Source organism: Crinia signifera, chromosome 5 (genome assembly GCF_055691185.1).
Source record: "Crinia signifera chromosome 5, ASM5569118v1, whole genome shotgun sequence".
In the NCBI taxonomy this organism is placed as follows: domain Eukaryota; kingdom Metazoa; phylum Chordata; class Amphibia; order Anura; family Myobatrachidae; genus Crinia; species Crinia signifera.
The window spans coordinates 277,053,970-277,081,523 of NC_139221.1; the positions used below are offsets into that span (position 1 = coordinate 277,053,970).

The following is a 27,554-nucleotide window of genomic DNA, read 5'->3' on the forward strand; positions in this document are numbered from 1 at the left end:
TCCCCGCCCCTGTCCAAAGACAGCTAGACCGCCTTCAGGAAAGAAAGCGTGTGTGTGTCCAATCAAAATAAGGGGTTTGTCCAGGGACACGCCCCCTGCCTCAAGAAATAGCCAATCATAATGGTCCCCGCCGCTAGCAGAGGCTCGGAATGACACAGCTCGTTTTCCAAGTTGTTGGGAGCGCGGGCCAATCATGTAAAAAAATCCGCGCGAGGGAAGGGGGCGGAGCAGAAAAGGCGAACTGAGGTAAGAGGATGGGCGTTACGAAGAGGCTTACGTGGGGTGATAAATCCGAGATGCGTGACAGGGCGGAGCGTAGTGTAGTGCAGGGATGATGGCGGGGGGCGGGCGATGACGCCTAACGTGAGGTGACGCGCAGCAGCCGGACTGGAGTGCGCGAGGCCGCCGTTGTCGTCGTGTGGGAGTCGCAGAGACGCAGCAACAGCAGCAGGCCGGGTACTACACGGAGAAGCTCAGACTCAGCTCAGTGTACGCCCGCTCCTTTCCTCCTTTTCTGTGCGGTGGATGCGGCGCCTTCGGGGCTGAACTAAAACTACCACAGTGGAGTCGCCAAAGATGCCGCAGACCAAGTCGCGGAAGATCGCCATCCTCGGGTACCGCTCCGTAGGTGAGTGTGTGCTGTGTGGGCGCAGCGGCTGGTGCCGGGACCGTGTTGGTCCTGCTGCACGTGTAAGAGCCGGTGCCCCGGGTGCAGCGCCTCCCCCAGTGCGCCCATGTGTCTCTTTGGCCCGGTGACTGCGTAGTATGCGGCATGTGACTCGGGCCGGCTCCTGCCTCTGCCAGATGTGGTACTGAAGGATGGGGATGTCTGTACGAAGAGACCATGTGTAATGTACGCCGACCTGGTGCTGCCTGATGGAGGGGCTATGCATGCCAGACTAGGTTGGGGGGTTCTGCGTGACGATGAGCCTGTGGGGGTTCTGCCTGCCCGATGGAGCTAAGGGGATGGTTTGCCTGCCTGATGGTGGGGATAAAGCGGTGGTGGGTCTGCTTACCTCACTGTGGGGCTAGGTGGCGGTTCTGCCTACCGGTTGGTGGGGTAAAGGAGGGGGGTGCTGCCTGCCTTATGGTGGTGTAAAGGGGGGGGGTGCTACCTGCCTTATGGTGGGGTAAAGGGGGTGGGGTGCTGCCTGCCTTGTGGTAGGGTAAAGGTGAAACTTTAACAATTGTGTAATGCTATTTTGGGACGCAACATGGGCTTTGCTTTTTGTAGCATGTTAAAATTAAGATTTTTGGTGCTAAGATATTTCAACTTTGTTGGTTCCATTCCTTTATTACAGTGACCATTTATTTAGGCAGTCAAATGTATAAATTACCCAAAAAAAATTGCGGTCTGTAAAACCCACAGTCTGATGCATTCTGCTCAGTCTAGTGCAGGGGTTTTCAAACTATTTTGCTCTGGAAACAAGAAAAAAGACCACCCTAGGGCGGTCAGAGGGCGCTGCCGTGGGATGTGGGGTCAAAGTGAAGCTGCTACTTAGAGGTACTGAGTAGGTCCCTACATAAAGAAAAAGGATAAAAGAGGAAAGTAGCGCTTACCAATGAGGCATTAAAGTAAAAAACATTTATTGTACATACATATAACAATAAAAAATTACATAGACATAATAAAAAGCTCATGTACGGCCCTTTGTATACGCCACTGTGTGAATATTAGTAAATATTGGTTAGGATCCGCTCCTATTATACTGCCTGAATAATGTCCCAATTTGGAACAATGCAGTTCTTAAGGGGGAATGAGTTAAGGCCCCCATACACTAGCCGATTTTGGTCAGATTTCAGCCAGATCAGTCGGATCTGGCCGAAATCGGACCAAAATCGGCTAGTTTTGATGTCCCCTCAGATCCGATGCGCGGTCCCGTGCGCATCGGATCTGCGTCGGGTGGTCGGACCTGCTGCACGTCCGACCACCCGACTTGGGACCTAGTGGGGCGGCGCGGCGGTGGAGGGAGCAGGGGGGGCTGGGGACGCTGCGGGGGACACGTCTGTGTCCCCCGCTGCTGGGGACAGCGTCTGTGCGGCGAGAAGGTAGAGGGAGCAGGGGGGGCTGGAGACGCTGCGGGGGACACAGGCTGCATAGAGCCGGGCAGGGGGAGCCGGCCGGGAGCTGTCAGTAATGAATAAAAAAAAAAAGCCCATACAATGAATGGGCAGCCTGTGATTGGCTGCTGAGCGCTCTCTCAGCCAATTGCTGACTGGCTGAGAGAGCGCTCAGCCAATCACAGGCCGCCCATTCATTGTATGGGCTTTTTTTTTTTATTCATTACTGACAGCTCCCGGCCGGCTCCCCCTGCCCGGCTCTATGCAGCCTGTGTCCCCCGCAGCGTCTCCAGCCCCCCCTGCTCCCTCTACCTTCTCGCCGCACAGACGCTGTCCCTGCAGCGTCCCCAGCCCCCCTGCTCCCACCTCTTAGCCCCCCCCCCTGCTCCCCGGGTTTTTTACATGTGATAAATCGAGACGATTTATCACATGTAAAAAATGGCACATCAAGTGCCAATCTAATCAAGCTTCCCCGGGGAGCAGCCGGGGAAGCTCAGGGGGAAGTCGGGGGCGACTTGTCCTAAGGACAAGTCGCCCTAGTGTATGGGGGGCCTTAGCTTTCCAATTGATTCAAAAAGGTGTTATTGAAGATAGATATATTTACCACTGCGGGTACCCTTGGAGTCTTATATCCATTTAGGATTGTATGAAAAGCTGTAATCTCCGTTGGGTGAAGTAGGTGGAACTTTCTCCACTTTAAGAATCGCGATGACTTGTGGAAAGAGATGTATATTTTTCCCAATAAGCAGTTCTCCGAAATGTGAGGAGATAGACGGCTGGTTGGATCCAAAAAGTGCAGCCTCCAACGCGTTTTACTGCCTCTAGGGGCAGATTTTTCAAGGATCTTTTGGGATATTTTGCTCTGGAACCCTGCAGAAAATACTAATTATTACAGGAACCAAAGGAGTTACCACAGGTTGGCTTTACCACTGTAGTCAGCAGACTGCATGCAAAGTAGTATCACTAATAAGACCGGGAGGCAGTGGGGGTGGAGGAGGGTGATAGGGGGGTGGAAGAGGGTGACAGTGGGTGTTTACATCTGATCTGTAAGCCAGTGTTCAAAGGCGTTTGCAGTAATATACATACAGACTCTTTGGACAGACTCTTTGGGTCATTGGCTGAGTGGTCAGAGGAGCCATTAAGGTACTTGTTTCCTAGCACGGCCACCATCGGAGGTAATCGTGTACCTTAACTTATGGTACACGATTACCCCCGATGGACCCGATTTCCTTTGAAATCAGGTCCATTTTGCCGGCAAAGGCGAAATCGGGTCCATCGCGTCGGTCGGGTGCATTAACATGGCACGCGACGCACCCGATTTTCCCATAGGGTTCAATGTGAAAATATTGTTAACATTGTAATCGCGTTCATCGCGTCGGTCTTGTGTCATTATAATGGCACAAGATGCGATGGACACGATTAAGCACATTTTACATAGCTAACAATGGGAAATGGGCCAATATGGCCCATTTCTCATTGTATATGCCCCCCCCCCCCCCATTGTGAACGTCACCCCACGATTGACGCCAACCCGAAGCGTAGCGAGGTACGCGTCCTCCGACTTTTTCATACCCCTACTATCCACGTCGGCGTGGAGTTGAGAATTTAAAGTGTGGCGAGCGCAGCAAGCCACCGAGCCCGAAGCGTGGCGAGCGCACGCGTATACCTGTGAAGTTATACGCGTCCCCTCGCTAACTTCACAGGTATACGCGTGCGCTCGCCACGCTTCGGGCTCGGTGGCTTGCTGCGCTCACCACACTTTATATTCTCAACTCCACGCCGACGTGGATAATAGGGGTATGAAAAGGCCTGAGGACGCGTACCGCCGCCCCTCGCGGGCTCTCTACGCTCGCCACGCTTCGGGTTGGCGTCAATCGTGGGGTGCTGTTGAGGGGGTTAAAATTGGGGTCTGGGGAGACTTTTACATTGAATCCAATGTAAAATAGGGTCCCAGGGACCCTGTTCACATTTCAATCAATGTAAAAATCGGGACGATCGCGTCGGTCGCATCGCATGCGATGCGACCGACCCGATCAACATCGGTGTGGCCGTTCTAGGAAACCAGTACCGTCATTAACATGTTGGTCAGCAATATGGAGTCATGACTCCATGCTGAAATGGTCAGGATCCACAGTTTGGAAACTGCTGCTCAAGTGTGCGTGCTCTCAACATCTTTAAGAAACCACAGCAGTACACATGAAGTCCTCCATCCCCTGTACATGCAACTCAATCTTGACAATCAATAACCATGTATGAAGGGGGTGTGCGTGCTCTCAACATCTTTAAGAAACCACAGCAGTACACATGAAGTCCTCCATCCCCTGTACATGCAACTCAATCTTGACAATCAATAACCATGTATGAAGGGGGACTCGATGACTTCACTGAACGGTAACCTTGCCAATATCGTACAGTGTATGCCCTATATCTTTTACTGGAGAACTGTTGACTTAATGGTCATAGAAACATAGAATTTGACGGCAGATAAGAACCATTTGGCCCATCTAGTCTGCCCCTTTTTTACCCTTCAGGTAAACTCAACCCTTTTTAATCCTTATTTCTTTGTAAGGATATTCATATGCCTATCCCAAGCATGTTTAAATTGTTCTACTGTCTTAGCCTCTACCACCTCTGATGGGAGACTATTCCACTTATCCACTACCCTTTCTGTGAAGTAATTCTTTCTAACATTTCCCCTGAACCTACCTCCCTCCAGTTTCAGTGCATGTCCTCGTGTTTTATTACTTGTTTTCCTTTGAAGAAAATTTCCCACCTGTACTATGTTAAAACCCTTGATATATTTGAAGATTTCTATCATGTTCCCCCTTTCCCTTCTCTGCTCCAAACTATACATGTTAAGATCTTTTAGTCTATCCAGTTAAGTTTTGTGATGTAGGCCATGCACCATTTTAGTTGCCCTTCTTTGTACACTCTCCAATGTATTTATATCCTTCTGAAGATATGGCCTCCAGAACTGGACACAGTATTCCAGATGAGGTCGTACCAATGACCTATAAAGTGGCATTATTACGTCTTTTTTTCTGCTACTGATTCCTCTCCCTATGCAACCAAACATCTGACTAGCCTTCCTCATTGCTTTGTTACATTGCCTCCCTGCCTTTAAGTCACTTGAAATAGTGACTCCTAGATCTCTTTCCTCCTCAGTAGTTTCCATTATAGTACCCTTGATACTATATTGAGCCTTTGGGTTTTTGAGTCCCAAGTGCATAATTTTGCATTTTTTAGCATTAAACTGTAGTTGCCATTCTCTTGACCAATTCTCAAGTTTACTTAGATCATCAGTCATTTGATTTACCCCTCCTGGTGTGTCTACTCTGTTGCATATCTTTGTATCATCTGCAAAAAGGCATACTTTACCTTCAATACCATTTGCAATGTCACTAACAAAGATATTAAAGAGCACTGGTCCAAGTACAGATCCCTGGGGTACTCCACTGGTAACATGTCCCTCCATAGAATGCACTCCATTTACGACAACTGTCTGTTTCCTATCCTGCAACCAGGTTCTTATCCATTTAATTGTTTTATAATCCAATCCCACACTTTCAAGTTTATTTAGCAGCCTGCGATGTGGGACAGTGTCAAATGCCTTACTAAAGTCTAGATATGCCACATCTACAGCTCCCCCTTCATCTAGTATTTTGGTCACTGAGTCAAAAAAGTCAATGAGACTTGTTTGGCATGATCTCCCTGCAGTAAAACCATGCTGTTTTGGATCCTGTAAGTTGTTTAATTTAAGATATTCCACTATTCTTTCTTTTAATAGTGTTTCCATTATTTTCCCTACTACTGATGTAAGGCTCACTGGTCTGTAGTTACTTGCTTCTTCTTTGCTTCCGCTTTTGTGCAGTGGAACTACATTTGCTTTTCTCCAGTCCTCTGGAACTGCACCTGTATCTAGTGACTGATTGAATAAATCTGTTAATGGCGCTACCAACACATCTTTTAGTTCTTTTAGTATCCTTGGATGCACTCCGTCTGGCCCCATTGATTTATCCACTTTCAGTCTTGAAAGTTCTGTTAGGACTTTCTCCCTAGTAAATGTACCTCCATCTACCTTATTTTTATGAATGTCCTTGCAACTTAACTGTGGTCCCTTCCCTTCTCCTTCTATAGTGAATACAGAGCAAAAGTAATTATTTAGATGATCTGCAATTGCCTTGTCTCCCTCCACCAAATTCTCAGTGTCTGTCCGCAGTCTTATTATTCCTCCATTTGATTTTCTCCTTTCATTTATATACCGTATTTATCGGCGTATAACACGCACTTTTTTTCCCCCTGAAAACAGGGGGAAAAGATGGGTGCGTGTTATACGCCGATATGCGTGCTATACGGCGGTAATTTCATATAATAGGTGCGCGCCAGTGGTGTCCAGGTGTGCACCACTGGCGCAGCACCTCTACCCCACACCTCCGATCAGCTCCAGCCCCCCCCCCTGTCCCTGTGCTCCGGCGATCGGAGCTTCCCCGATCCCCCCGGCCCGCCTGTCACTTTACAGTGACGTCGGCGGCAGGCTCGGGTAATGTCGGCCAGGCTCGGGGGGACTCGGAAGCGCTCAGGCACCCGAGTCCTCCCGAGCCGCGAACATCCCCCAGCCTGCCGCCGACGTCACTGCTAAATGTGACAGGCGGCTAGGAAGGGGGAGAGAGGCAGCAGGGAAGCTCCGGCGTACTAACGCCGGAGCGGAGGCGAGGGGGGGCGGGCTGCTTCTAACCTTCTGTGGTGGGTTTTGCTGGGGCAGGATAAACCTGCCCTGGTAGGTTTGTCCTGCCCCAGCACAACCCACCACCCAAGGGGTTAAAGCTCCTCCCTGCACAGTGACTCCTTCCTCCCTGGCTACAGCAGCGTCTGTAAAAAAAAATGTTTTTATTTAGAAATTTAACTTTTTTTCCTGAGATTTCCCTTTTAAAATGAAGGTGCGTGTTATACGCCTGTGCGTGTTATACGCCGATAAATACGGTACTTAAAAAAAGTTTTGTTTCCTTTATCTACCGACTGAGCCATTTTCTCCTCAGCTTGTGCCTTGGCACGCCTGATCACTTTCTTAGCCTCTTTGCGTCTGGCAAGATACACTTCTTTGTCATTATTATTTTGAGTCTGCTTGTATGTCCTAAAGGCCATCTTTTTTGCTTTTACACTAGTTGATACCTCTTTTGTAAACCACACTGGCTTCCTTTTCTTGGTACTTTTCTTAACCCTTTTGATACAAAGGTCCGTTGCCTTTAGTATTGCACTTTTTAATTTTCTCCACCTCTCCTGCACTCCTTTCAAGTTCGTCCAATCCGCTAATGAGTCGCTTAAACATCTCCCCATTTTGTCCAGTGCACGCTAATCGATATTATAAACTTTATCGCAAATTTTCTCTGTTTAGATATTTATGATCTCTTAAATCCTGTACACATCGGCGGTATTAGCCAGTATCGTGGGCTAAATGGTATCTGAGCTCAGCGACCATATCTTCCTTGTTTTTTTTGTGTACAGGGTGATGAATCGCAAGGAGCATGCTCCTGCAACCATGATTTTGAGTGGTGACTGTCAGTCAAAACTGAAAGTTTCTGAGATTAACAGTGCAATGTGCAATATGGTTTCTGGGCAATAATCCAAAATTGCTCGGCGACTGTATTGTACCATGTGTAGAGATCATTAGTGTCTATGCTCAGTATAGTTACCTGCATTAGTATCTTGCCTGACTATACTTCAGCTGGGTCTCCCAAAAGTATTTGCTACACCGAGCACTTCTGTGTGGATCAGCCTGGTGAAGGGTGCAACTTAGGGTGTGGTTGCCAGCGTTTAAATGAGTGGAGTAGGTTGACCACTGAAGGTCGACATGGCTTTAGGTCATCCGGGTCAAAATGTATTAGGTCAGGGCTTGACAAATTTTTCTAAAATCTAGGAGCCAGACAAAGTAAATCGCCCAAAATATTAAAGTGACTTGTACTTTAAAGCAGTATCAAACAGGACATGCATATAACAATAATGGCCTTATATATGCGTGTACCTTCCACATCATTCGATGGCCGGTGACCATCGACTGATGTGGGTGTTCCCCTGCAAAGTGATCATGTTAAACATTTGCGATGGGAGTGGCCTACCTGCATTCGGCGGGCGTCGTCTGGTGGACTTGCAAGGCTTTGAATCTGCCGCCACGCGAATCAACCAGAATAACCCCCCATAGTGACCCTGGTTCACATTACATCGCATAGTAGTATCCCTCATTCACAAAACCCAATGTAGTGAACCTTGTACGCTGCCCACAGTAGTTCCCCTTCTATACATAAATTACCACAGTAGTAGTGCCCCTTAAACATAACATCCACAGTGGTGCCATTGTTGAGGGGGTTGGCAGCTGGACAGTGAGTGGTGACAGATGTGGGGAAAGGGAGGCAGATGCTGGGCAGAGAGAAGGGGCAAAGGCTCGGCAGAGTGAAGGAGGCAGGGCAGAGTCTGTTCTATATACCAGATGGGTCCCTGCCTTGTGGAGTTCATAGTCAGGTTTGGTGGCTGAGTCACTGGGGAGAAGGCAGCACCAGTGGAGGAGGAGGCCGGGGGTCCCTGGGGCAGAGGGAGCCTAGGATACCCCAGCAGCATTAATGCAGCCAGAGGGGGAGAAGGCGCTATACATTATACCAATGGTGCACAGTGGCGCTGCTCCATCATCTTTAGGGGATGGGGCTGAGCTGCCCCTGTTCCGATGCCTCTACATGTCCCCCTCCACTGCTGGTGCAGCTGCCAGTTATACACTGTGACAGATGCAGCAGCACCACCACCCATTACTGCGGACATCAGCAGAGCGCGCAGTGTCACTCAGCAGCTGCCCCCAGACCTCTGTCTTCTCCTCCCCGGCTGCAGTGGTGCTGGATACAGCAATAACCCACCACAATGTTCCGCTCTACTGTGGATCTCCGTTGTATATGCACTATGCTGAGAGGAGAGAAGGTGGCTTAGGCAGGAGCTGGGACACACTGCCGCTGCTTGCTATGCTATCTCAGCAGGTGGCAGGCCAGAATCTAGTCGCCAGGCATGATAATCTGGTCGCCCTGGCGACCATGGTTTGTCCAGCCCAGTATTAGGTTGACATTGGGACGGTCGACATGTGTTTTCACATTTATTTTTTGTCCCAATGTTGACAGTCGACATGGACACCAAAATAGTGCACCACTCCCCTCACATGGCTCACTACACTTGCTATGCTTCAGGTTCAGGGCCAGATGCACTAAGCTTCAAAAGTGATCAAATGGCCAGTCAATTAGCGCCTACCTGCCATGTCACAGACTTCGTTCGAAAACTGTCTGCAGGAGTTGAGTGATAAACACTTTGTGCATCTGGCCCTCAGTGCATCGCTATGCTCGCCACACTACTATATTCTCCTTCTACGCTCTAGTGCTGGGGTAGCCAACCCTAGTCCTCGAAAGCTACCAACAGTGCATGTTTTGCTGGTCTCCTCACAGAATCACAAGTGAGCTAATTAGCGCCATCTGTGTATCTTTTAAAATGTGTCAGTGAGTAATGAGTGCAGCTGTGCAGCAGCTAGGTTGTCTGGAAAATGTGAACTGTTGGTAGCTCTCGAGGGCTAGGGTTGGCTACCACTGCTCTAGTGGATGCTAGGGCATGAAATACCACCTTTTGGCACATGTCTGTATTGTAATGGTTCTTAGGGGGGAATTAAATTCGTGTGCCCCCTGCTGGCTGTACATAGTAATGGCAGTTTATCTGAGCTATTCAGTTGCTTTGATCAGAAGCCCATTACCTGCGGCATGTACATGTATTTTCTCACAGCCTTTGCCTATGACAGAAAGTGTATTAAAAGCTGGTAGCTTGGGTGCCCAAAGCAAACACCTTTGTGTGTTAAATACTATCTGATGGTATCTGATAAAGCAACAAATGAATTGCTGATAGATGACCATTAGCATAGGCAGTCAGTGGGGTGCTTGCAGGACACTTCATTTCCTCTACTTGTAATAATGCGCCTGCAGGTAGCGCTTGACAAATCTAGTTTTACCTCTGTTCGGCTCCAACTCCCTGGGAGGTCTGTAAGCTGAAACGACTCGGCGGTGACTTTTCATATTGTGACAATTAGTTTTGTCAGACACTGCAGGGTTTATTTACTAACATGGGGGGTCTATTGAAGCTGGGATGTTGCTACAGGCAACCAAACAGATTCTATTTAACTTATAGAAGGTGCTCAATAGATTCTGCTTGGCTGCTATGGGCAACATCCCATCTTCAATAGAACTCCCATTTTATGCAGGGTACACACCAGGACCATCATGTGACAATCATGAAATGATTTCCTTTGAAATTGTGCAATGGATTGGAGAACACGATCTGTGCCCAGTCAAAGGGAGATTGAGAAATCCTTACAGCAGCAGGAAACATCTCAATCCGAACCTACGGCTGGTGCGCATCAAAAGCCATATTGAAAACCGGTACGGTTCTGCACTTTATTACATCTAATTGGTCATACGATGTGTTGAAATGGTGTCCCGATTAGAACTGGTCTGAAAACAGGAGCGCGCACCGGGCGATTTTTATCGCCGGGGGAAACACTCCCATCACTGGCAATATGGTCGCGTGCGATTTCAGCCCCTATTGCCCCCATGTGTACACAGCTTTAGTTTACATGTTTAATGTGAAAGACTGCTCTAAAAACTAAGTGCTAGAAACAATCTAGTGTTATACTTTAAGGGGCCCATTTACCATGGGATCTGGGTGGGGGCTACTGCCCAGAATCACATTGCAATATGCAATCCTATCAGTGCAATGTACATTCTCTGAGGATATTAGGACTGCCCCTGGGCCTACCCCTCAAGGTGAGTGAGGAGCCGAGGGGGTAGAGCACACGATTGGGCAGGGACTTTTCCGTTGGACAATAGTGTGCTCCCATGAGACCAGCACATTTATAATTTTATCGAAATGTTCCCGGTTTCCTTCTACCAGATGGTTGCCTCGGATGTATTCCATGTGGCTTTCTGTGCAGTGTATATCCTACTATTCAAGTGTTGGTTTTCCCATATATGCATTGGTCTCTTGTATGGCTCACCTCCCACAACATAACCCATTTTATGTCGTCTTCTGGAGTAACCTATCCCACAGAGGATATTTCTCACCTGTTACCTTTTCAGGGTGGAATGTTACCAAAAATACCTAAATGGACTCTGCATTATGCTAATGCTGTGCAAGGTTTTCTTCTATCTATATAAATCAATTACATGGTGTGGAAAGCCAGACCCTTTCTACGTTTCTGCTTGCCTCAGGGAGGAGATATAATGTGCCGGCAAATGTTCCTTATAGGAACTGGGCAGCTGCTGCACAGGCCCGCCGACATCACCAGAGTACGGCTGAATCCATTTTTCAGCCCTGAATTTTAAGAAGATTTTCCCATACTGGTACAATGGAGCCCCTTCTTGGTGAGATGCAAATGTACGGTCAATGTTACTTATGTATCTGGTTGTTGGTACAAGCAGCACAATCTTAACAATATCAGCAACTGCATGTACAGAGCATGGGAGTGGGTGATGTCACCAACAGGTAGGTTTCCCCCAACACTGCTGATCTAGATAGCAGCGACTGTGGGAATTTCCCAGTGTGCACCCAGCATTGGTCTACTGCAATTATCCCCTTTTATACAGCTGACATCTTGGTATTTAGTGCTTTGATTACCTCTAGGGCTGTCGGAAACTATAGATTACTACAGTAATGTGATGGCGGAGAGAACAATTCCTGAAACTTCAGGAAGCATTATTTCAGTGCGACGTTAATACACATAAAAGGCAGCAGATGACATTTCAGGTCACACTACTAGGTCTGGTCTGGAAACATCAGACACTATTGACTGCGCTGTTCATGGGTATTTTCTACCTTTGTACATCTACAATGCTGACCTTTCCCACAACAGCTGATTTATCCTGGACGTTTTACACACATTGACCTAAACTGTATATTTGCCCTTCAGCTGATAAACATGAATTAAATTGGGTTTCTGACTTGAATAATTTGGACTATGTCCCTGCAATAGTGTCACGTTAATATAATGCTACTAGCATGGTCTGCAAGCTGTTATGTCTGACCTTTTTGAAGGGAATACGAAGTAGGACTGGTAACTGATGCTGGTATTAAGTTCTCTGGATGGTCTGAGTCCATGATTTGTCCTTGCTAGTATTGGTGTAGCATATGCTAGCTCTGTGACATAAGGATTTCCTTTTCCAGACAAGGAAGCAGTACAGAATGTTCACACAGAACTAAGTTTGAATGCCAGGAACTACACTAGTCTGTCCTTGGCACCCTGTGTGAATAAACTGGCATTTGTACCCGGTGTTAGTGCCCACCCAATAATCATGTTAAATCAGCTGAAGGGCAAATATACAGTTTAGGCCAATGTGTGTAAAACGTCCAGGATAAAGGGGTGGCCTAACTAGTCCTCAAAGCCACAATTCATATTCTCCAGGTCCCCGGTGCAGTTGTGCCATATGGAAAATACATACTCATGTCTAGCAGGAGGGGTGTTGGCGGTCAGAAGACTGACCAGTGTATTTACAACCCCTCCCCTCCATCTTCTGTATATGATAGCTTGGTGCCGAATCTAAACATCCCTGAATGCGGCCTATTGCAGAGACACTGGGATACTTTCCGGCATCACCAGCAGCAGAATCCAATGATCCGTTGTTGTGGCTGTCAGTCAGGCTTCCGGTGCTGGGATTTTCACAGCTGATGCACGATTGTTGGCATGCTAAACACATCCTGTAGCATCAGGACCTATGCAACCTTGCTAGTGCTGAGCATCTTTGTCATTTACAGTGTGATGCAACAAAACCACTTCATGAGGCTGCACAGATGAATTTGACATGCAACACTCCTCTATCACTATTCGGTTTTTACGCCAACTGCTTTTCGGGCTTCATATAAAGTTTCGGTACTTGTGTAGTTTCACAGCGCCAGCATGGCGCCATGCTACTTCCGGGTTCTACGCTCGCCACAAACTAAGTTACAAAAAGTAACTTCACTCCATGCCAACATGGATAGTTCATACCTCCACTATCCACGTTGGCATGGAGTTGTTTTTAAATAGCGTGGCGAGTGTAGCCAGCCACCGAGCCCGCAGCGTGGGCGAGCGAATCGGGCGAGGGGACTCAGACGCATGGCACCGTGAAACTACACAAGTACCTAAGTTTCTGCACTGATCAAATAAAGTAGGGTTAGGAAGTGGCTTATCACATCGCATTGTGATGAACATTCATATTTGGGGGAATGCAAAAAGTTACTACAGCTCACTTGCACCAGGCAACGCTTGAAGCATAGTGAGGGGAGATGTGGACACACGTGTAAAATATCTCATACAGATTAACATTCTGCCTGACAAGCTGAACACATCTGATGGATGCCTAGCATTGAGATACTTCAGTGTATAGTTAGATCTGAATGTGTCCCCTGTAATGTAACATTGAATTGTTGGTTGGAGATATCTAATTATATATTATAAGATATGCTAAACTTCAGAATGTTCGATCTAACAGAGGTGTCTGATTTTTGTCTCTGAAACACTGCCATCTTGTTGGCTGCGAGTGAAGCTACAGCTTGCACAGAGGCAATCACAAGGTAGCAGACTAGCTTTTGAAGCATTTGCTTTGAGCGGGCTTACTAGTGAACTGATAACTACTAACTTCTTAATTGAACGAACACATCACCAAGCAAAAAAGTACCCCAAACAGGTGTAGGTGTAATACCCCATTTACACCAAGGAATAACCCAGGTCGGACCCAGGTCAGCGTTGGTGTAAAAGGCGCCAACCCAGGTCCAGTAACACTGGTCTCCTACCCAGGTCCTGACCAGGGTTGAACACTGGTTGGACCTGGGTCGTATGCGGTGTAAATGGTCCCAACCCAGGTTGGGACATCCAGGTAGTGCTGAAAGGATACCAGAAGTGCTGGACGCCTTTCCACAGTGCGCTGCAGTGGCAAAAGACAGCAGCCAGGAAGGATATGAGCAGTGCATACAGAATTCATAATTGGATGCAGTATCATTTATATATTTTTTTTTTGGGGGGGGGGGAGCACATGGATGATGCTGCACTTTTATACCGCTATGTGTGCTTGAGCACTGAATAAAACTTTTTGAAAAACATTTTACAAAGTAAACAAACGAACATTTTTCAATGCTAACTTGTCAGGTCTTTTAATTTTTATTTCAAATATTTGAGGGAAGGTTGGATGGCAGTTTATTGGTCCTAAAATGGACATTTTTAATGTCATCCATAGGGAAAAGCAGGGCTGACCCAGGTTCAGTGTAAACGGTGCAGACCTGGGTCACAGTGCTGTGTAAATGGGGTATGAAGCTGGGTCCAACCCTGGAAACTCCCGTGTTCAAAGACCAGGGTCCAACCAGGGATTTTGGTGTAAAAGGGGTATTACATTTTAGGTGGTTCTCTAACATCTCTTACTGCAGCACATCTGATCCCAATAAAATGGCAATATAACAAACAATATTTCTCATAGGATGTTTTATAAGTTTTCCAGGAAGACTCTTGGCTGCGGTGGGTACAAATTGATGAATTTAACCAGGTCCCCCATTATACAGAGGGCAACAGAGTTTAACCCCTTATAACCCAGGTCGAATTGCTGGGTTGGTCAATCAATACCAATGGGGTCTATTCATAAACCAGGGAAAAGAGTGGAGAACTTGGCCATGGCCAACCAATGAGCATTGATGGTAAGCTCTATCAAGTGCATCCTATGAAATTATATGTAGTCATGGGCACCTCTTCATTGATGACCCTACCACCATTCTTACACTAGGAGGAGTTTTGTGATTCAGTGCAGCTCATTGTTTCATTTAGTTTGGCCAAATGGAAAAACTGCAGTGCCAAGGTTCTGGTTTCTGCTGTGGCCTCACATGTGCAGTACATCAGATATTGATATAAGACTAATCCAGAAATGGATGAGGTGCAGACTCTGGCTGGACTGCAGGACTTAAAGATATACAGCAGGAACAATGGACAATGAGCACCTACCCTTGAAAGTCCTAAACGAGGACAAAACATGCTGGTACACCTACATCTATATTTGCTTACCCTGATATTTGCTTCTGAAAGTTTGGAGCCAACATCTGCAACCTCCTTCAGCTGCCCATTTAGAGGACCTGTTGCTGTACAGTGGCAGTGGTTTTATGCCCCTGTACTGTACCCCTCACATCCATATTATAAGTTTAAAAATAAAATGATTGTATCCCATTCCCTTATTGCAAGTACAGTCACCACACCCATCATGCGCACACTTGTTGGGATCAGCAACAATGTTTTAACGTGGTTGGGCTGAGCAAGTGATGCTGCTTTCCCATTGGATACATGGGACGGTGACTGATCACCCTACCGAGTTTTTGCCTATATAGCCAATCCTACCTATTGGAACAGTGACTTTAACTCTACACAAAGTTTTCGATTAGCTGTAACAATACTTGAAACACTCATTCACTGTATCGGGAATGCAATGTGATAGGAGTGTTGGAGTGGTCTTCAAAAATTTGTATCCTCGTATAGCAAATACATTAGAATTGTGTTTTCTTCATAACACTTGCATGTATTCACGTGTGCTTATTATTGGCACCATACGTCCTGGCCAATAACACAAGTGCATACACCCTTCACCCTACATATACCCCAACTTCTATACATCCTCACAAGGGCTAGCACTTCACACACCACTAATACTGAAGTTTGAGTGGTGTGCTATGCGACCATGACAGTCAGGATTTCGATGTTGGAGAAACTGTCCTAATGTTACAGCGTCACCTGGCACCCAACGTTTGACAGGTCACTGCTTTCTGGCTTTGTCTGCTAAGAAAACACTACCCATACCATTGCACCACCAGTAACCTGAACCAAACACAAAGCAGGATGATTCTGCTTTCTTTTCCCATACCCTTTACCACCTAATGTCTCAATAGAAATTGTCACACTAGGCATTGAATTCTGACTGATGGCATAGAATAGGCACAAGTTCAAATCTGATCTTTGCTGCTGTAGCCCATCCACCTAAAGGCCCCCATGCACTGCAGCATTTTCTCCACTTGGAGAAGTTGCATGCAATGCTCACTTGCATCGTATTCTATCCAAGCCTGCTTCTGACCCTCCAGTTCTGGGCCCCGCACTATAGAAAGGACATCACAGAATTGGAAAAATACAAAGAAGCGCAACAAAGCTTATTGGGGAGATGGGGAATTTAAGCTATGAGGAGAGATTAAGCAAATTGGGACTATTCACACTAGAGAAGAGACGTTTAAGGGGGGATATGTTCAAATATATCAGGGGCCAATTTGAGGAACTGTCAAAACTCCCTTTTTTTTTTTCTACTAGAAAGGAATCTAGGACAAGAGGGCACGAGTTTAGATTAGAAGAAAAAAATATTTTGTTTTGTAAAGAAATGTTTTCTTCTAGATGGTCAGAGCAGTCAAACTTTGGAACTCTCTCCCTGGAGAAGTGGTGTCGGCAGACACAATAAATAAGTTTTAAAATAAGATTGGATAAACATTTATTGGTTATAAACATCCATGGGTACGAATAAGTAACATAATCTGTTTTTAAAAATATCAGAACATAATATACATCCAGGGATAGCTATTAAAAACCTGGGTTGAACTAGATCAGGGGTGTCCAAACTTTTTGCGACGAGGGCCAGATTTGGTGAAGTGTAAATGTGTGGGGGGGCCGACCATTCAGCCTGACATTCTTTGAATCATTAAGCACATTAGAATGGTCCCCCACTCTGCCCCCGTTCACTCTGTCCCCAAGCCTGCCCCTTCACTGTATTTCACCCAGCCTGACCCATTCACTGTATCCCCCAGCCTGCCCCTCATTCACTGTATGTTTCCCACTCTGTCCCCTAGCCTGCCCCCCTTCTCTTAATGTGCCTCCATTCATTGTATGTCCCCAAGCCTGACCCTGCTTCACTGTATGACCCCCATTCACTATGTACCCCACTCTGCCCCATTCACTGTATGTCCCCAGCCCTGCTCCCCCTTCTCTGAATGGCCATCACTGCCTCCTTCACTGTATGTCCCCCACTCTGATCCCATTGACTGTATGTCCCCCTGCCTGCTCCCTCCCTTCTCTGTATGTTTCTCAGCCCCTTGTGTGAGCCAGAGGACGGAGAGGCAAACCAGGAACTGCAAGGACAGGAGATGGTTGGGCACCTGCTGCCGCCCTCCTCCACTCTGCATGTTACGGGAGCAAGCTTCCCCCTTGCTGCCCCCCTACCCAAACACTGCTGTCACTAGGATTGTGGAGTAGGGTGATATATGATTGCAGCAGCGGTAAAATGCCAAACACATCTGACTGGCAGCTGGCACCTCCTCACTGCAGCAGACAGCAAGGTAAAGGTGCGCTCACTGGGGCCCCACCACTAGTGTCCTGTGCTTCCCACATCTGATGCTCTGCCCGCTTCCAGCTGGAGGCTGCGGGCCGCTTGAAATGACAGCACGGCCGCATTTGGCCCCCGGGCCTGACTTTGGACATGCCTGAACTAGATGGACGCAAGTCTTTATTCAGCCTTATCTACTATGTAACCATGTCTGGCTCAATAGGAACCCTGCGATTCAGCAGGTCTAATTTCCGACTGTGACCCAATGTGCACGGGACAATGGATTGATTGGATCTGAAACTCCTTCCATTTCTCGGCCTGGTCCGACAATCGGATGGTGTCCAAATTGCACCAGTGTACGGCTTTTGTTGTAGGTGACATTTTAATGTTTGCTTTAAAACTGGTTATACTTTGAAAATTGGACTGTTTGTGCGCTTTGAGGACTCAGTCTGGGTACCTCTGCTCTAGATCCTAGGATCTTAACTCATATTCTCAATTACCACAAATGGGTCATGTTGCGGAGGAGGGAGGGTGGGAGTTTGGGAGTACTCCTTACTTAGCCCCGTCCCCCGTCAGGGGCAGTGTGCGGTCGGCACTCCCACCCCCTGGTGGGTGCAGCCCCAGAGATATGCTGCTGTTTCTTCATGTAACTGCCATGCGAGGGCTATATGTAGTGTAAACTAGCTGCTGCTGAATTAGACCTTTTCTGTTTTTTAATAGCTAAAGGAAAAAAGCTTTATATAGTCGGCTTGTGTGCGCAGTTGGGGAGAGGTGCTGTTCCTGTCTGGGTAGTTGGGAGGGTGCGCATTTAGCAGTCAAAATATTGACTCTGGAATCCAAACCCGCGGTCAGATGAAAGCCAATGTAGTTGGTCCTATGACAATGCTTGTGTACTACACTAAACACATCCCTGCAGTCTTCTATAGTAATGATTCTTTGTTTTCTAGGAAAGAGTTCGTTAACAATCCAGTTTGTTGAGGGACAGTTTGTGGACTCCTATGATCCCACCATAGAAAACAGTAAGTGATTCTATAAAATGGCTTTGTAGTTGAACAGTATCTTTTATGTGGGTTAAATGGTAACTAGTGGGTTTTTCATGACATCAAGGATCATTGCATATTTGTACAATTCATTACTGATGGATTTTTGGACAACACTCTTAAATATCATTGTCCCTCACATCGGTAATTGGGGGTGTAATGGAAAGGGAAACCCTGCCAAGAGCCAGACTGCATTGGTCATACTATGTTTAAGGCGCTATGAGGAGCTTGAATCTTAGGACAGTTTCCATAAATTATCATTCTTATAACTGGTTGGGCCCCTTTCTACACTTCCTTTTTTTTTTTTTTTTTTTCATTGGTCAATATTTTGGTGTTTCCAGTTATCTCATTGTTTAATTCCTTTGGAAACCTAATATACGCAGGATTTTACTGAAGAATCTCCAATTCCGGTGCAATGGGAGTTCAGGCTCTAGCCATTCTTACTACAGCAGTATACTTTTATGTATCTTAATTGGGGCTCCTACAAAATTTTTGGACCTAGAATCAGCCCTTTTTGCCCCATATTCTCCCAGCGCATTGTTGCATATGACCCACTTGTTCCTCCCAAAGGGCTTTTTCCCCCATGTCAACTTTTTGGGGTTGTCCTAGACACTTTCTACCTGGCTAACCTAATGACCCATACCGTCCTGTCTCATACCCGTTTTTTCACAAACACAATCCTGGGTTATTGCATGTAAACCTGGGATTTGTCAGTGGAAACAAGTCAAGGGGTATGCTAGCAGACTAGTTTACAACCTGGGAAAAGGCAGTATTTGGAGGTCTTATCTCCAAGCGCGTCTTGCCGCCTGCCTGAAAGGTGTCTCGTTGGGTTCCTTCCATGTGTGACCCAGCATACTGATTTCACAGGTTGCTAAATTACTGTTCATGTGACCCGACTTACTACTGCTTTGGTTGTAAGCTTTTACCATCCCTTTCAATTATAAAATATATACAGCTGGAGTGTCAAGTTTAGCCATCACTGAATTGTACTATACTAAATGGATGTTTTATAATTTCCACTTCACTTGCTAAGAGCACATTCTTCTCACATTGGAATTAATAGGTTATAAATGCTTATCTGTTTGGCACCCTATAGGGCATAATTCCATTATTCACCAGTTGCTGTTTCACAGGAAAGTGAATCATAAAAGGTTTTATTTCTTTTTTCCCTAGCATTTACTAAACTGATCTCTGTGAATGGACAAGATTACCACCTTCAGTTAGTTGATACTGCTGGACAAGTAAGTACTGGAGCATGGTCTTCAAAAAAAAAAAAAAAAATTTCTAGGAGGGGAGAGACACACACACACACACACGCATATATTTTGGTGTGGTGTCCTTACTAGACAGCCTAGCATGTACACAAATATCATCTTAGTAGCTTTAAAGTTGAAATATTTATAAGTAGGTTATCCTTTTATGAGGAATTATAATAGAAAAGACTCTAAAATGGCTCATATATGGAAGTAGCAAATCTTTGTTTTATAGTCTGATATTCGTGACTTTGCAGGTCTTAAAGTTTGACTTCAAATTGCCAAAATGGCAATTGGTCAAGTCCTGCATATCACCTCACACAAAAGCCATGTAACCCTAGATGCTGCCGTTATTGGTACTCACTACATTACGATACTGCTGTGAAGTGGGTACACGTATAGCAGCTGCATAATCCTAAATGTACCTCAAGGTCTCTAGCATTTGCTTGGAATCTTGGATGTGTGGTAGGTTTGTTCTAAAAAAAAATTTTTTCTCCCTAGGATGAATTTTCCATAATCCCCCAGACCTACTCCATAGACATTAATGGATATATACTTGTATATTCAGTCACTTCCATCAAAAGGTAGGTTATTATGCTATTAACGGCTCTTGCTGAAGGTTGCTAGCGGTTTAACTAATGTCTGATTCTGCCATGAGAATGGATGCCCGTGTCCCCACACCTGTCCAAAGCGTGGTGGTTACTATACCAATAGTCATCCCAAATCTTTGGATTCTTGTATGTATTTCAACCCTACCCCTAAGAGTCACCTCCTGCAGCCTTGCATCAACCTTCCCCCTCATGCCTAATCCTAATTCTGGTACTACCATTGTGATCCTGACTGCATCCTTTTTTATTTATTTTTTTATTTTTTTTGAAGCCTTGATCTGTGCTTTAAGATTACTTCCGTCTATCAATATTCTGCATCCTAAGAAAGTTTCTTTTATTATCTTTTTAGTTTTGAAGTCGTTAAAGTGATCCATGAGAAATTGTTGGATATGGTGGGAAAAGTCCAGTAAGTTACAATCCTCTTGCATATTACAAAAAAAGAAATCAAACTCCACCTGACAGTTTGCCTTTTTCTGCAGGATACCCATTATGTTGGTTGGAAACAAGAAAGACTTGCACATGGAAAGGTTTGTGATGTGCTTCTTACAAATAGTTTGTGTTTTTTTATTTTTACTAGATAGAGCTATATATTAAAGCGATATAAATATTACACTTGATTTATAAGTTGACACAAAACAATACAGGTTGCACAGAACTAAACATATAACGGCAAAACGAAATCTGTGCATAGGTAACAATTAGGAGCACAATCCTCATCGTAGTACACAATACAGATGGAGCGCCCTTGGTTCTTGGCCGGGGATTGCCAGCATGTTTGCGCTGTCCGGCGCAGAGGCGCTCCATCTGACTGGGACGCACGTGTGTCTCACACGCGTTCCAGCTGCGGGTCCCTGCCCGTCTCCACTTTAGGGAGACGGGCAGGGATAGGGGGCACTGGGGGAGGTGGTGGGCGGAGGTCAAAGCATCGTATCCATGGGGCCCGCGCGAGTTGCTGATAGGATCGACAGCCCCTGCAAGAAAGAGGCCATCTGTATGGAAACAAGTGTCCACATGCTACCAGAGGCGGGTTGTCAAAATCGCAAGTGAGACGAGAAGCAGGTATAGATGGTAGCTGAGTGACAGTGCTGTTATTGAGGCGCAAGAGAATGGGGCTGTGAGAACAGGAGGAAAGGGCCTTCCTCCAAGGAGCTTAGTCTAGAGCAGTGGTTCCCAACCCTGGTCCTCATGTACCCCCAACAGTGCACATTTTCCAGGTCACCCGGCAGGTGCAATCATTCAGTAACATTTTAAAAGATCCACAGGTGGAGGTAATTATTTTGCCTGTGATTCTGTGTGTAGACCTGGAAAATGTGCACTGTTGTAGTACTTGAGGACCAAGGTTGGGAACCACTGGTCTAGAGCAGGCATGTCCAAACTATGGCCCTCCAGCTGTTGTGAAACTACAAGCACCAACATGCCTTGCCACAGTTTTGCTGTAAGTTAATGCTAAAACGATGGCAAGGCATGCTGGGATGTGTAGTTTCACAACAGGAGGGTCACAGTTTGGACATGGCTGGACAGACATGTGACATTAGGTGCACTCAAGGAGGCCGGAATTGAGACTGGGTGGAATGGTCAGGACATGAGGCAGAAGGTAGGGAGAGGAGCCTCAGTACTACGTTATGCAGAAGGGTACGTTTTGATGGACAGGTGGGCTTTTGTGTATGTTTGAAGCTATGAAAGGTGAGGGAGAGCCTAAGCTAGAGAGCTTATTCCAGTGAAGTGAGGCAATGCGGGCTAAATCTTGTATATGTGCATGGGATGCAGTGACCAGGATAGAGGAGCTGTGACTGTCATTTGTTAACTTTAGGGGGCAGGAGAGAGTGTGTAGGGAGCAAGGAAATTATAAAGAGCCTTGCATGTGAAGGTGAGGAGTTTGAATGTATTTTTTCTAGGGGAGTGGGAGACAGGGCAGATTGGAAGGGTGCAAGCTGGTAGCGTGGGAGGCCAATGAGTAGACTGTTGCAGTAGTCCAGCATTGAGGTGACCAGTGAGTGAATAATTTTAGTCACTCTGGGCCAGATTCTCTAAGCTTCAAAAGTGATAAACAGCCAGCCAATCAGCTCCTGTCCCACATTTTTCAAACAGTCTGTGACATGACAGGTAGGAGCTGATTGGCTGGCTGTTGATCACTCCATTTTAACACTTTTGAAGCCCTCTGGGAGAGTAATGGCCTAATGCAAGCAATGTTGCTTAGCTGGAAATGACAGAATTGAGCCAGGTATTGGATCTGTTTGGGCAAAAGAGAGTAGAAGGCAAGACTCCAAAGCAGCGGAGCTGGAGAATGGGGGACATGATGGTGGTGACAACAGGAGATTGGGGGGGTGTAGAAACTCTGGGCCAGATGTATCAAGCTTCAAAACGTGATAGGAGCAGATTGGCTGGTTTATCACTCTCCACTAACTGACAGGTTTGAAAAATGACAGTAGGAGCTGATTGGTTAGTTTATCAATTTTTCAAACTTGATACATCTGGCCCTGTGGGTGGGAGGAAGGATGGACAGATATTTAATTACAGTAGACAGGCTGCAATGACACCCACTTAACTAATGTTAGTCTTTTGAAGGCATGACGGCATAAAATGATTCGCATTACTTTAACTGTAAACGTTGGTGTATGTGTTTCTACGTGAAATTCTCCCACCGCTTTCAAGGTGAAGCTGCCAAATATCTTGGTGTGTACACATGGTGCAATTAGGCCTTTGATTTTGACTATATAGTCATTTTAATCAGTATCGCATAGATATCAGATCGAACATGATTTTATATGATCTCTATCCCGAGCCATTGCGCACTCTTGAAAAGCCAAATTAACAGTGCAGAAATTACTATATAGTGCTGATGGAATGTAGATAGTATGAATTGTATGTAAATAGCACATGAGTTAGCAAAAATTGCATAGCGATCAAATCTTATGGTGTGTACGCATGGTCGACGGCTGTGCTATTCTATCCCGATGTGATCAAATCATACGGCAAGCCAGAAACCCCAGCAATTTGGACTCTAGTGCAGATGTGTAGTCAGTAGCCCTGTCTATCTGGCTTTGATTTGTGGGATCGCATGGTTAAAAAACCTGTGCGGTCTGCATATGTTTTTGACTATATAGTCAAAATTGTATGCTGAATTGTACAGTGTGTGTACACACCATAAGTCGAATCTCACCGTTTGTACACACCATTAGTTATGGTGTATACATGAAGCCATTAAAGCACATTGCAACAATGATACCAACAAAAAATACACACTTGGTTTCAATATTTGTTAAGGAGCCCATACATGCTCCGTTTTCGCCGGCTCCGTTCTGTACTATGTGATGCGCGCATCACATAGTACGGTACAAAAAGTATGTGCTGCACATACTTTTTGTACTAGGTACACATCGTATCGGATCGCAGTGCATGCACTAGGGATGCGATCCAATAAGATGTGTACTTTAAAAGTACCGAACGGAGCTTTAAAACGGAGCGTGTATGGGCTCCTTTACACTGATGGAAGTAATCTCAAATCTTTTTGTATGCTTTCTAAATAGCAGTTTGTTTGGTAAATAGACCAAAAATGCTAATATATGAACTGCTACTCATCGGATACGCACAATGCTAGATGACTTTACTAATTCTACACCTAAAATGTGATTTGTTAAACAGGGTGATAAGCTATGAAGAAGGGAAAGCCCTTGCAGAATCTTGGCATGCAGCGTTCCTGGAGTCTTCTGCTAAGGAGAATCAGGTATGTCTTAGTTAAACTAATATTTATGCCCATTTTAATTGCTGTAGTTCATGTCTTTGTTCAGTTCTTAGACATATGCCTCATTGGACACTGTTGGTGGTTACTGTAATGAGCTGCTGAGTGCTGCAAAATTGCAGAAATCGATTTACTGTAAGGTCTAGGGAACAATTTGTACAGATGCGTTAGATTATGGCCATAAAGCAATCCCATGCTGAAGACTTGACAACCAGCAACAAATCTGTCATCGCTCAGCAGTTATACAGTAACTACAGCTAGTAACTAGCGTTCATGCAGGTAGTGCACTTAGAATGGATGTTTACCCACACTCCTAATCTACAGACTAAACGTAACCACTGATAACTGACATGGAACGGCTGGTCAGATATCAGAATGGGGTGTTTGTTTACTTAATCAGAATTCTGTATATTTTGAGGGAGTTCAATTAGTAGCAGTAAATTATTCCTCAGAAATAAAAGCTTTCATGATGTATTTGTCCTTGGCCAGGTTAATTCTTTTCCCAGAATAATTTCCCTGTTTGTGCGAAAACACACAGGATCTGGGATACGTTCCTGCATCCATGTGTTCATAATCTTAAACAAGATTATGTTTGGCTGCATTAAGAGTTTATAAATCCGTGGGTACTTGATATCGACACATCTCAGGGCTCTGGAGCACCAAACTAGGGTACAGACTGTCTGGGAAAACCTGACTGAGCAAATGTTGAAACTGTAAAAAAAAATGTGAATAGTAAAGAATGGGTGTGTCCATGTTGTAGGTAATTTAGGAGACTAGACCAGTGGTTCCCAACCCTGGTCCTCAAGTACCCCCAACAGTGCACGTTTTGCAGGTCTCCACACAGAATTACAAGAGCTGTAATTAGCTCCACCTGTGGATCTTTTCAAATGTGCCTGAATATTGAGTGCACCTGCCAGGTGACCTGGAAAACGTGCACTGTTGGGGGTACTTGAGTACCAGGGTTTGGAACCACTGGACTAGACCATACATATCGGGATTTGTGTTTTGTGCAGATATGAACCTGTACTAAATAACATTGGGGCAGATGTATTAAGCCTTAACCAGAGATAAATGCAAGGGTGATAAAGATAATCGTCCAGCCAATCAGCTCCTTACTGACTATTTTCAAACACAGCCTGTAGCGTGGCAGTTAGCAGGTGATATAACATAGTAGGTGAGGCTGAATAAAGACTTGCGTCCATCTAGTTCAACCTATGTTGTCTGGACGTTTCTCTCCTGATCACCCTTGCATTTATCTCTTGTTATTTATTTATTTATGTATGAACAGTTTCTTATATAGCGCACACAGATTCCGCAGCGCTTTACAGAGCATAGTTATTAGCAAAAACACAGGTACTTATGTAGTATCTGGGCTGCCGATTTTGTGATTGTATGCCTTACCTTAAGGCATACAATCCGATGCGATGCGATTCGATGCGATTTTGCATAGGATTCAATGTTAAGAAGGTCCTGTTCATTTCCTCACTATCCAAGTGGGCATAGAGTTGATTTTATATAGCGTGGCGAGCGCAGCGAGCCACCGAGCCCGAAGCGTGGCGAGCGGACGCATATTTCTTAAAAAGTATTCTGTGTCCCCTCGCGGGGCTCGCTACGCTCGCCACGCTTCGGGCTCGGTGGCTCGCTACGCTCGCCACAGGTTTATATCCAACTCCATGCCCACTTGGATAGTGGGGAAAGGAAAAGGACCCCTTTTTCCCATTGAATTCTATGTTAAAATGGACTCAGACCATTTTAACATTGAATCCTATGGAAAAATCTTGACCATCGCATCGCATACGATTTGGTCGCATGCGATGCGATGCGATCCGATCCAATCCGATTTCTAAATCGGACGCCCAGATACTACATAAGTACCAAAACACATAACGAATTACAGCACAAGACAGTTTAGGACAAGTACATGGTAAATCCGGATAGTTGCATCAGTGGACAGGACACTGAAGCAAGCATCAGGGTGGCAGAGGTTTATATATTCTAAGAAAGGCACATGAGAAAAGAGGGCCCTGCTCGTGAGAGCTTACATTCTAAAAGGGGAGGGTTAGACAGACAGGGGTGACACAGAAGGGAAAGAAGTGGGCATAAACAGGTTAGTATGAGAGATGGTCGGGTTTTATGCTGGAGGGTGGGAAGAGGTCAGCTTAGTCCTTGATATTTTAAGTCTAAAAAAAAGCGCTGGGTCATCCAAGAGTAGACAGCAGAGACAGTTGGAGAAATGACTGAGGATAGAGGGAGAGAGATCAGGAAAGGATCGGTAGATTTCAGTGTTATCAGCATAGATGTGATAGTGGAAGTCGAGTGAGCAAATAAGCTCACCCAGAGAGGACGTATAGAGATAGAGAAGAAGAGGGCCAAGAATAAAATTTTGGGGGACACCTAAAATCAATGGAAGAGCAATGTTAAGGCTCAATACATCTGCCCCATTGTCCTGTATCTTGTGCGCTTTATAACTGTAACTTTGTGTCCTCAGACTACTGTTGATGTTTTTAAAAGAATAATTTTGGAAGCAGAAAAAATTGATGGTGGATGCTCACAAGGGAAGTCGTCCTGCTCCGTAATGTAATTCCACTACACAAGCTGCGGACACTGGGAATATATTCTACTTGAATAAGCAAACTGCCTGTTCTACTTCGAAACTAGGCTTTCCTGATAATTATTCCTCTCCCAGGAGAGGTGGTAACGCTAGCAATTGCCTTGTGGCCTCTTCTGGGATGGGAAGGGTTAAGCAGATATAAGGATGGTCACAGCCTTTATTTTTCTTTATAATATTTTTTTTTTTTTTCCTTGTATTCAGTTTATACAGAAATCTGACTTCTGTGCAGATCTTACCATCTTCAACTCTTCAATCACACATTCAATTTGTATATCCTATTTCTTAATATTATGGCCAATACTTTAACTGGCATTAACTTTTTCAGTGTAGTTTGTTTATAATATTGTAATCACTTAACTGATACTTATTGTTACATTTATTCTTTACTTAACCAGGCTTGAAAGTCGGTGTTTCTATCATTGTTCAGTGTAAACTTGTAAATAAAACAGCTGCAGACCTTACTCTACAGAAGTCGTTTCGTTCTTGCCGAATAAACCGCACGTGAGTTCCGTCCCTCGGGAACCTGTAATATCCATAGGGTAAATGGCGTAAGATGCTTACAGGCCAAATCTGTACTAACTGCACCACCAGCAGTACTGTTAATTTGAAGATTCAGATCTTATGTTCCTGTTTGGTCTGTCTGCAGCACAAGGCTTCCAAAAACTCCCTGAGATTGTTTCTCACAGGGGAAAGGCCATGAATATTCTGATTCCTGGAAGTGTAATCTATAGCACATGTGATGTAGGTGGGGACTGTTTTGCCTTTTATGTTTCTGTTTGAGCCTTGTGTGGGCATTTATTTATTTTGGAGAATAATGTGGTGTTGCTCCTGGGCTTTATTTGCACTCTACAACTCTGCTTTTTACCAATTGTCG

The 27,554-nt window shown here is 45.5% G+C and overlaps 1 protein-coding gene across 1 annotated transcript; it reads left to right on the forward strand.

Annotated features, from left to right (window-relative positions):
- Nucleotides 1–321: 321 nt before the first annotated feature.
- RHEB (Ras homolog, mTORC1 binding) lies at nucleotides 322–27,141 on the forward strand. The gene is made up of 8 exons (XM_083189064.1): nucleotides 322–628; nucleotides 18,377–18,448; nucleotides 19,643–19,710; nucleotides 20,224–20,306; nucleotides 20,680–20,736; nucleotides 20,810–20,857; nucleotides 23,973–24,054; nucleotides 26,558–27,141. Exons 1-8 carry the CDS (start codon nucleotides 577–579, stop codon nucleotides 26,648–26,650), a joined length of 555 nt encoding a protein of 184 aa, XP_083045190.1. The 5' UTR covers nucleotides 322–576; the 3' UTR covers nucleotides 26,651–27,141.
- Nucleotides 27,142–27,554: the final 413 nt, after the last annotated feature.

Bases quoted from the DNA above. Each gene is read 5' to 3' on its own strand.
- RHEB (XM_083189064.1), top strand. From the start codon at position 577: ATGCCGCAGACCAAGTCGCGGAAGATCGCCATCCTCGGGTACCGCTCC. The intron at 19,711-20,223 runs GTAAGTACTGGA...TTTTCTCCCTAG, and splicing joins TAGTTGATACTGCTGGACAA to GATGAATTTTCCATAATCCC. The intron at 20,307-20,679 runs GTAGGTTATTAT...TTATCTTTTTAG, and splicing joins TCAGTCACTTCCATCAAAAG to TTTTGAAGTCGTTAAAGTGA.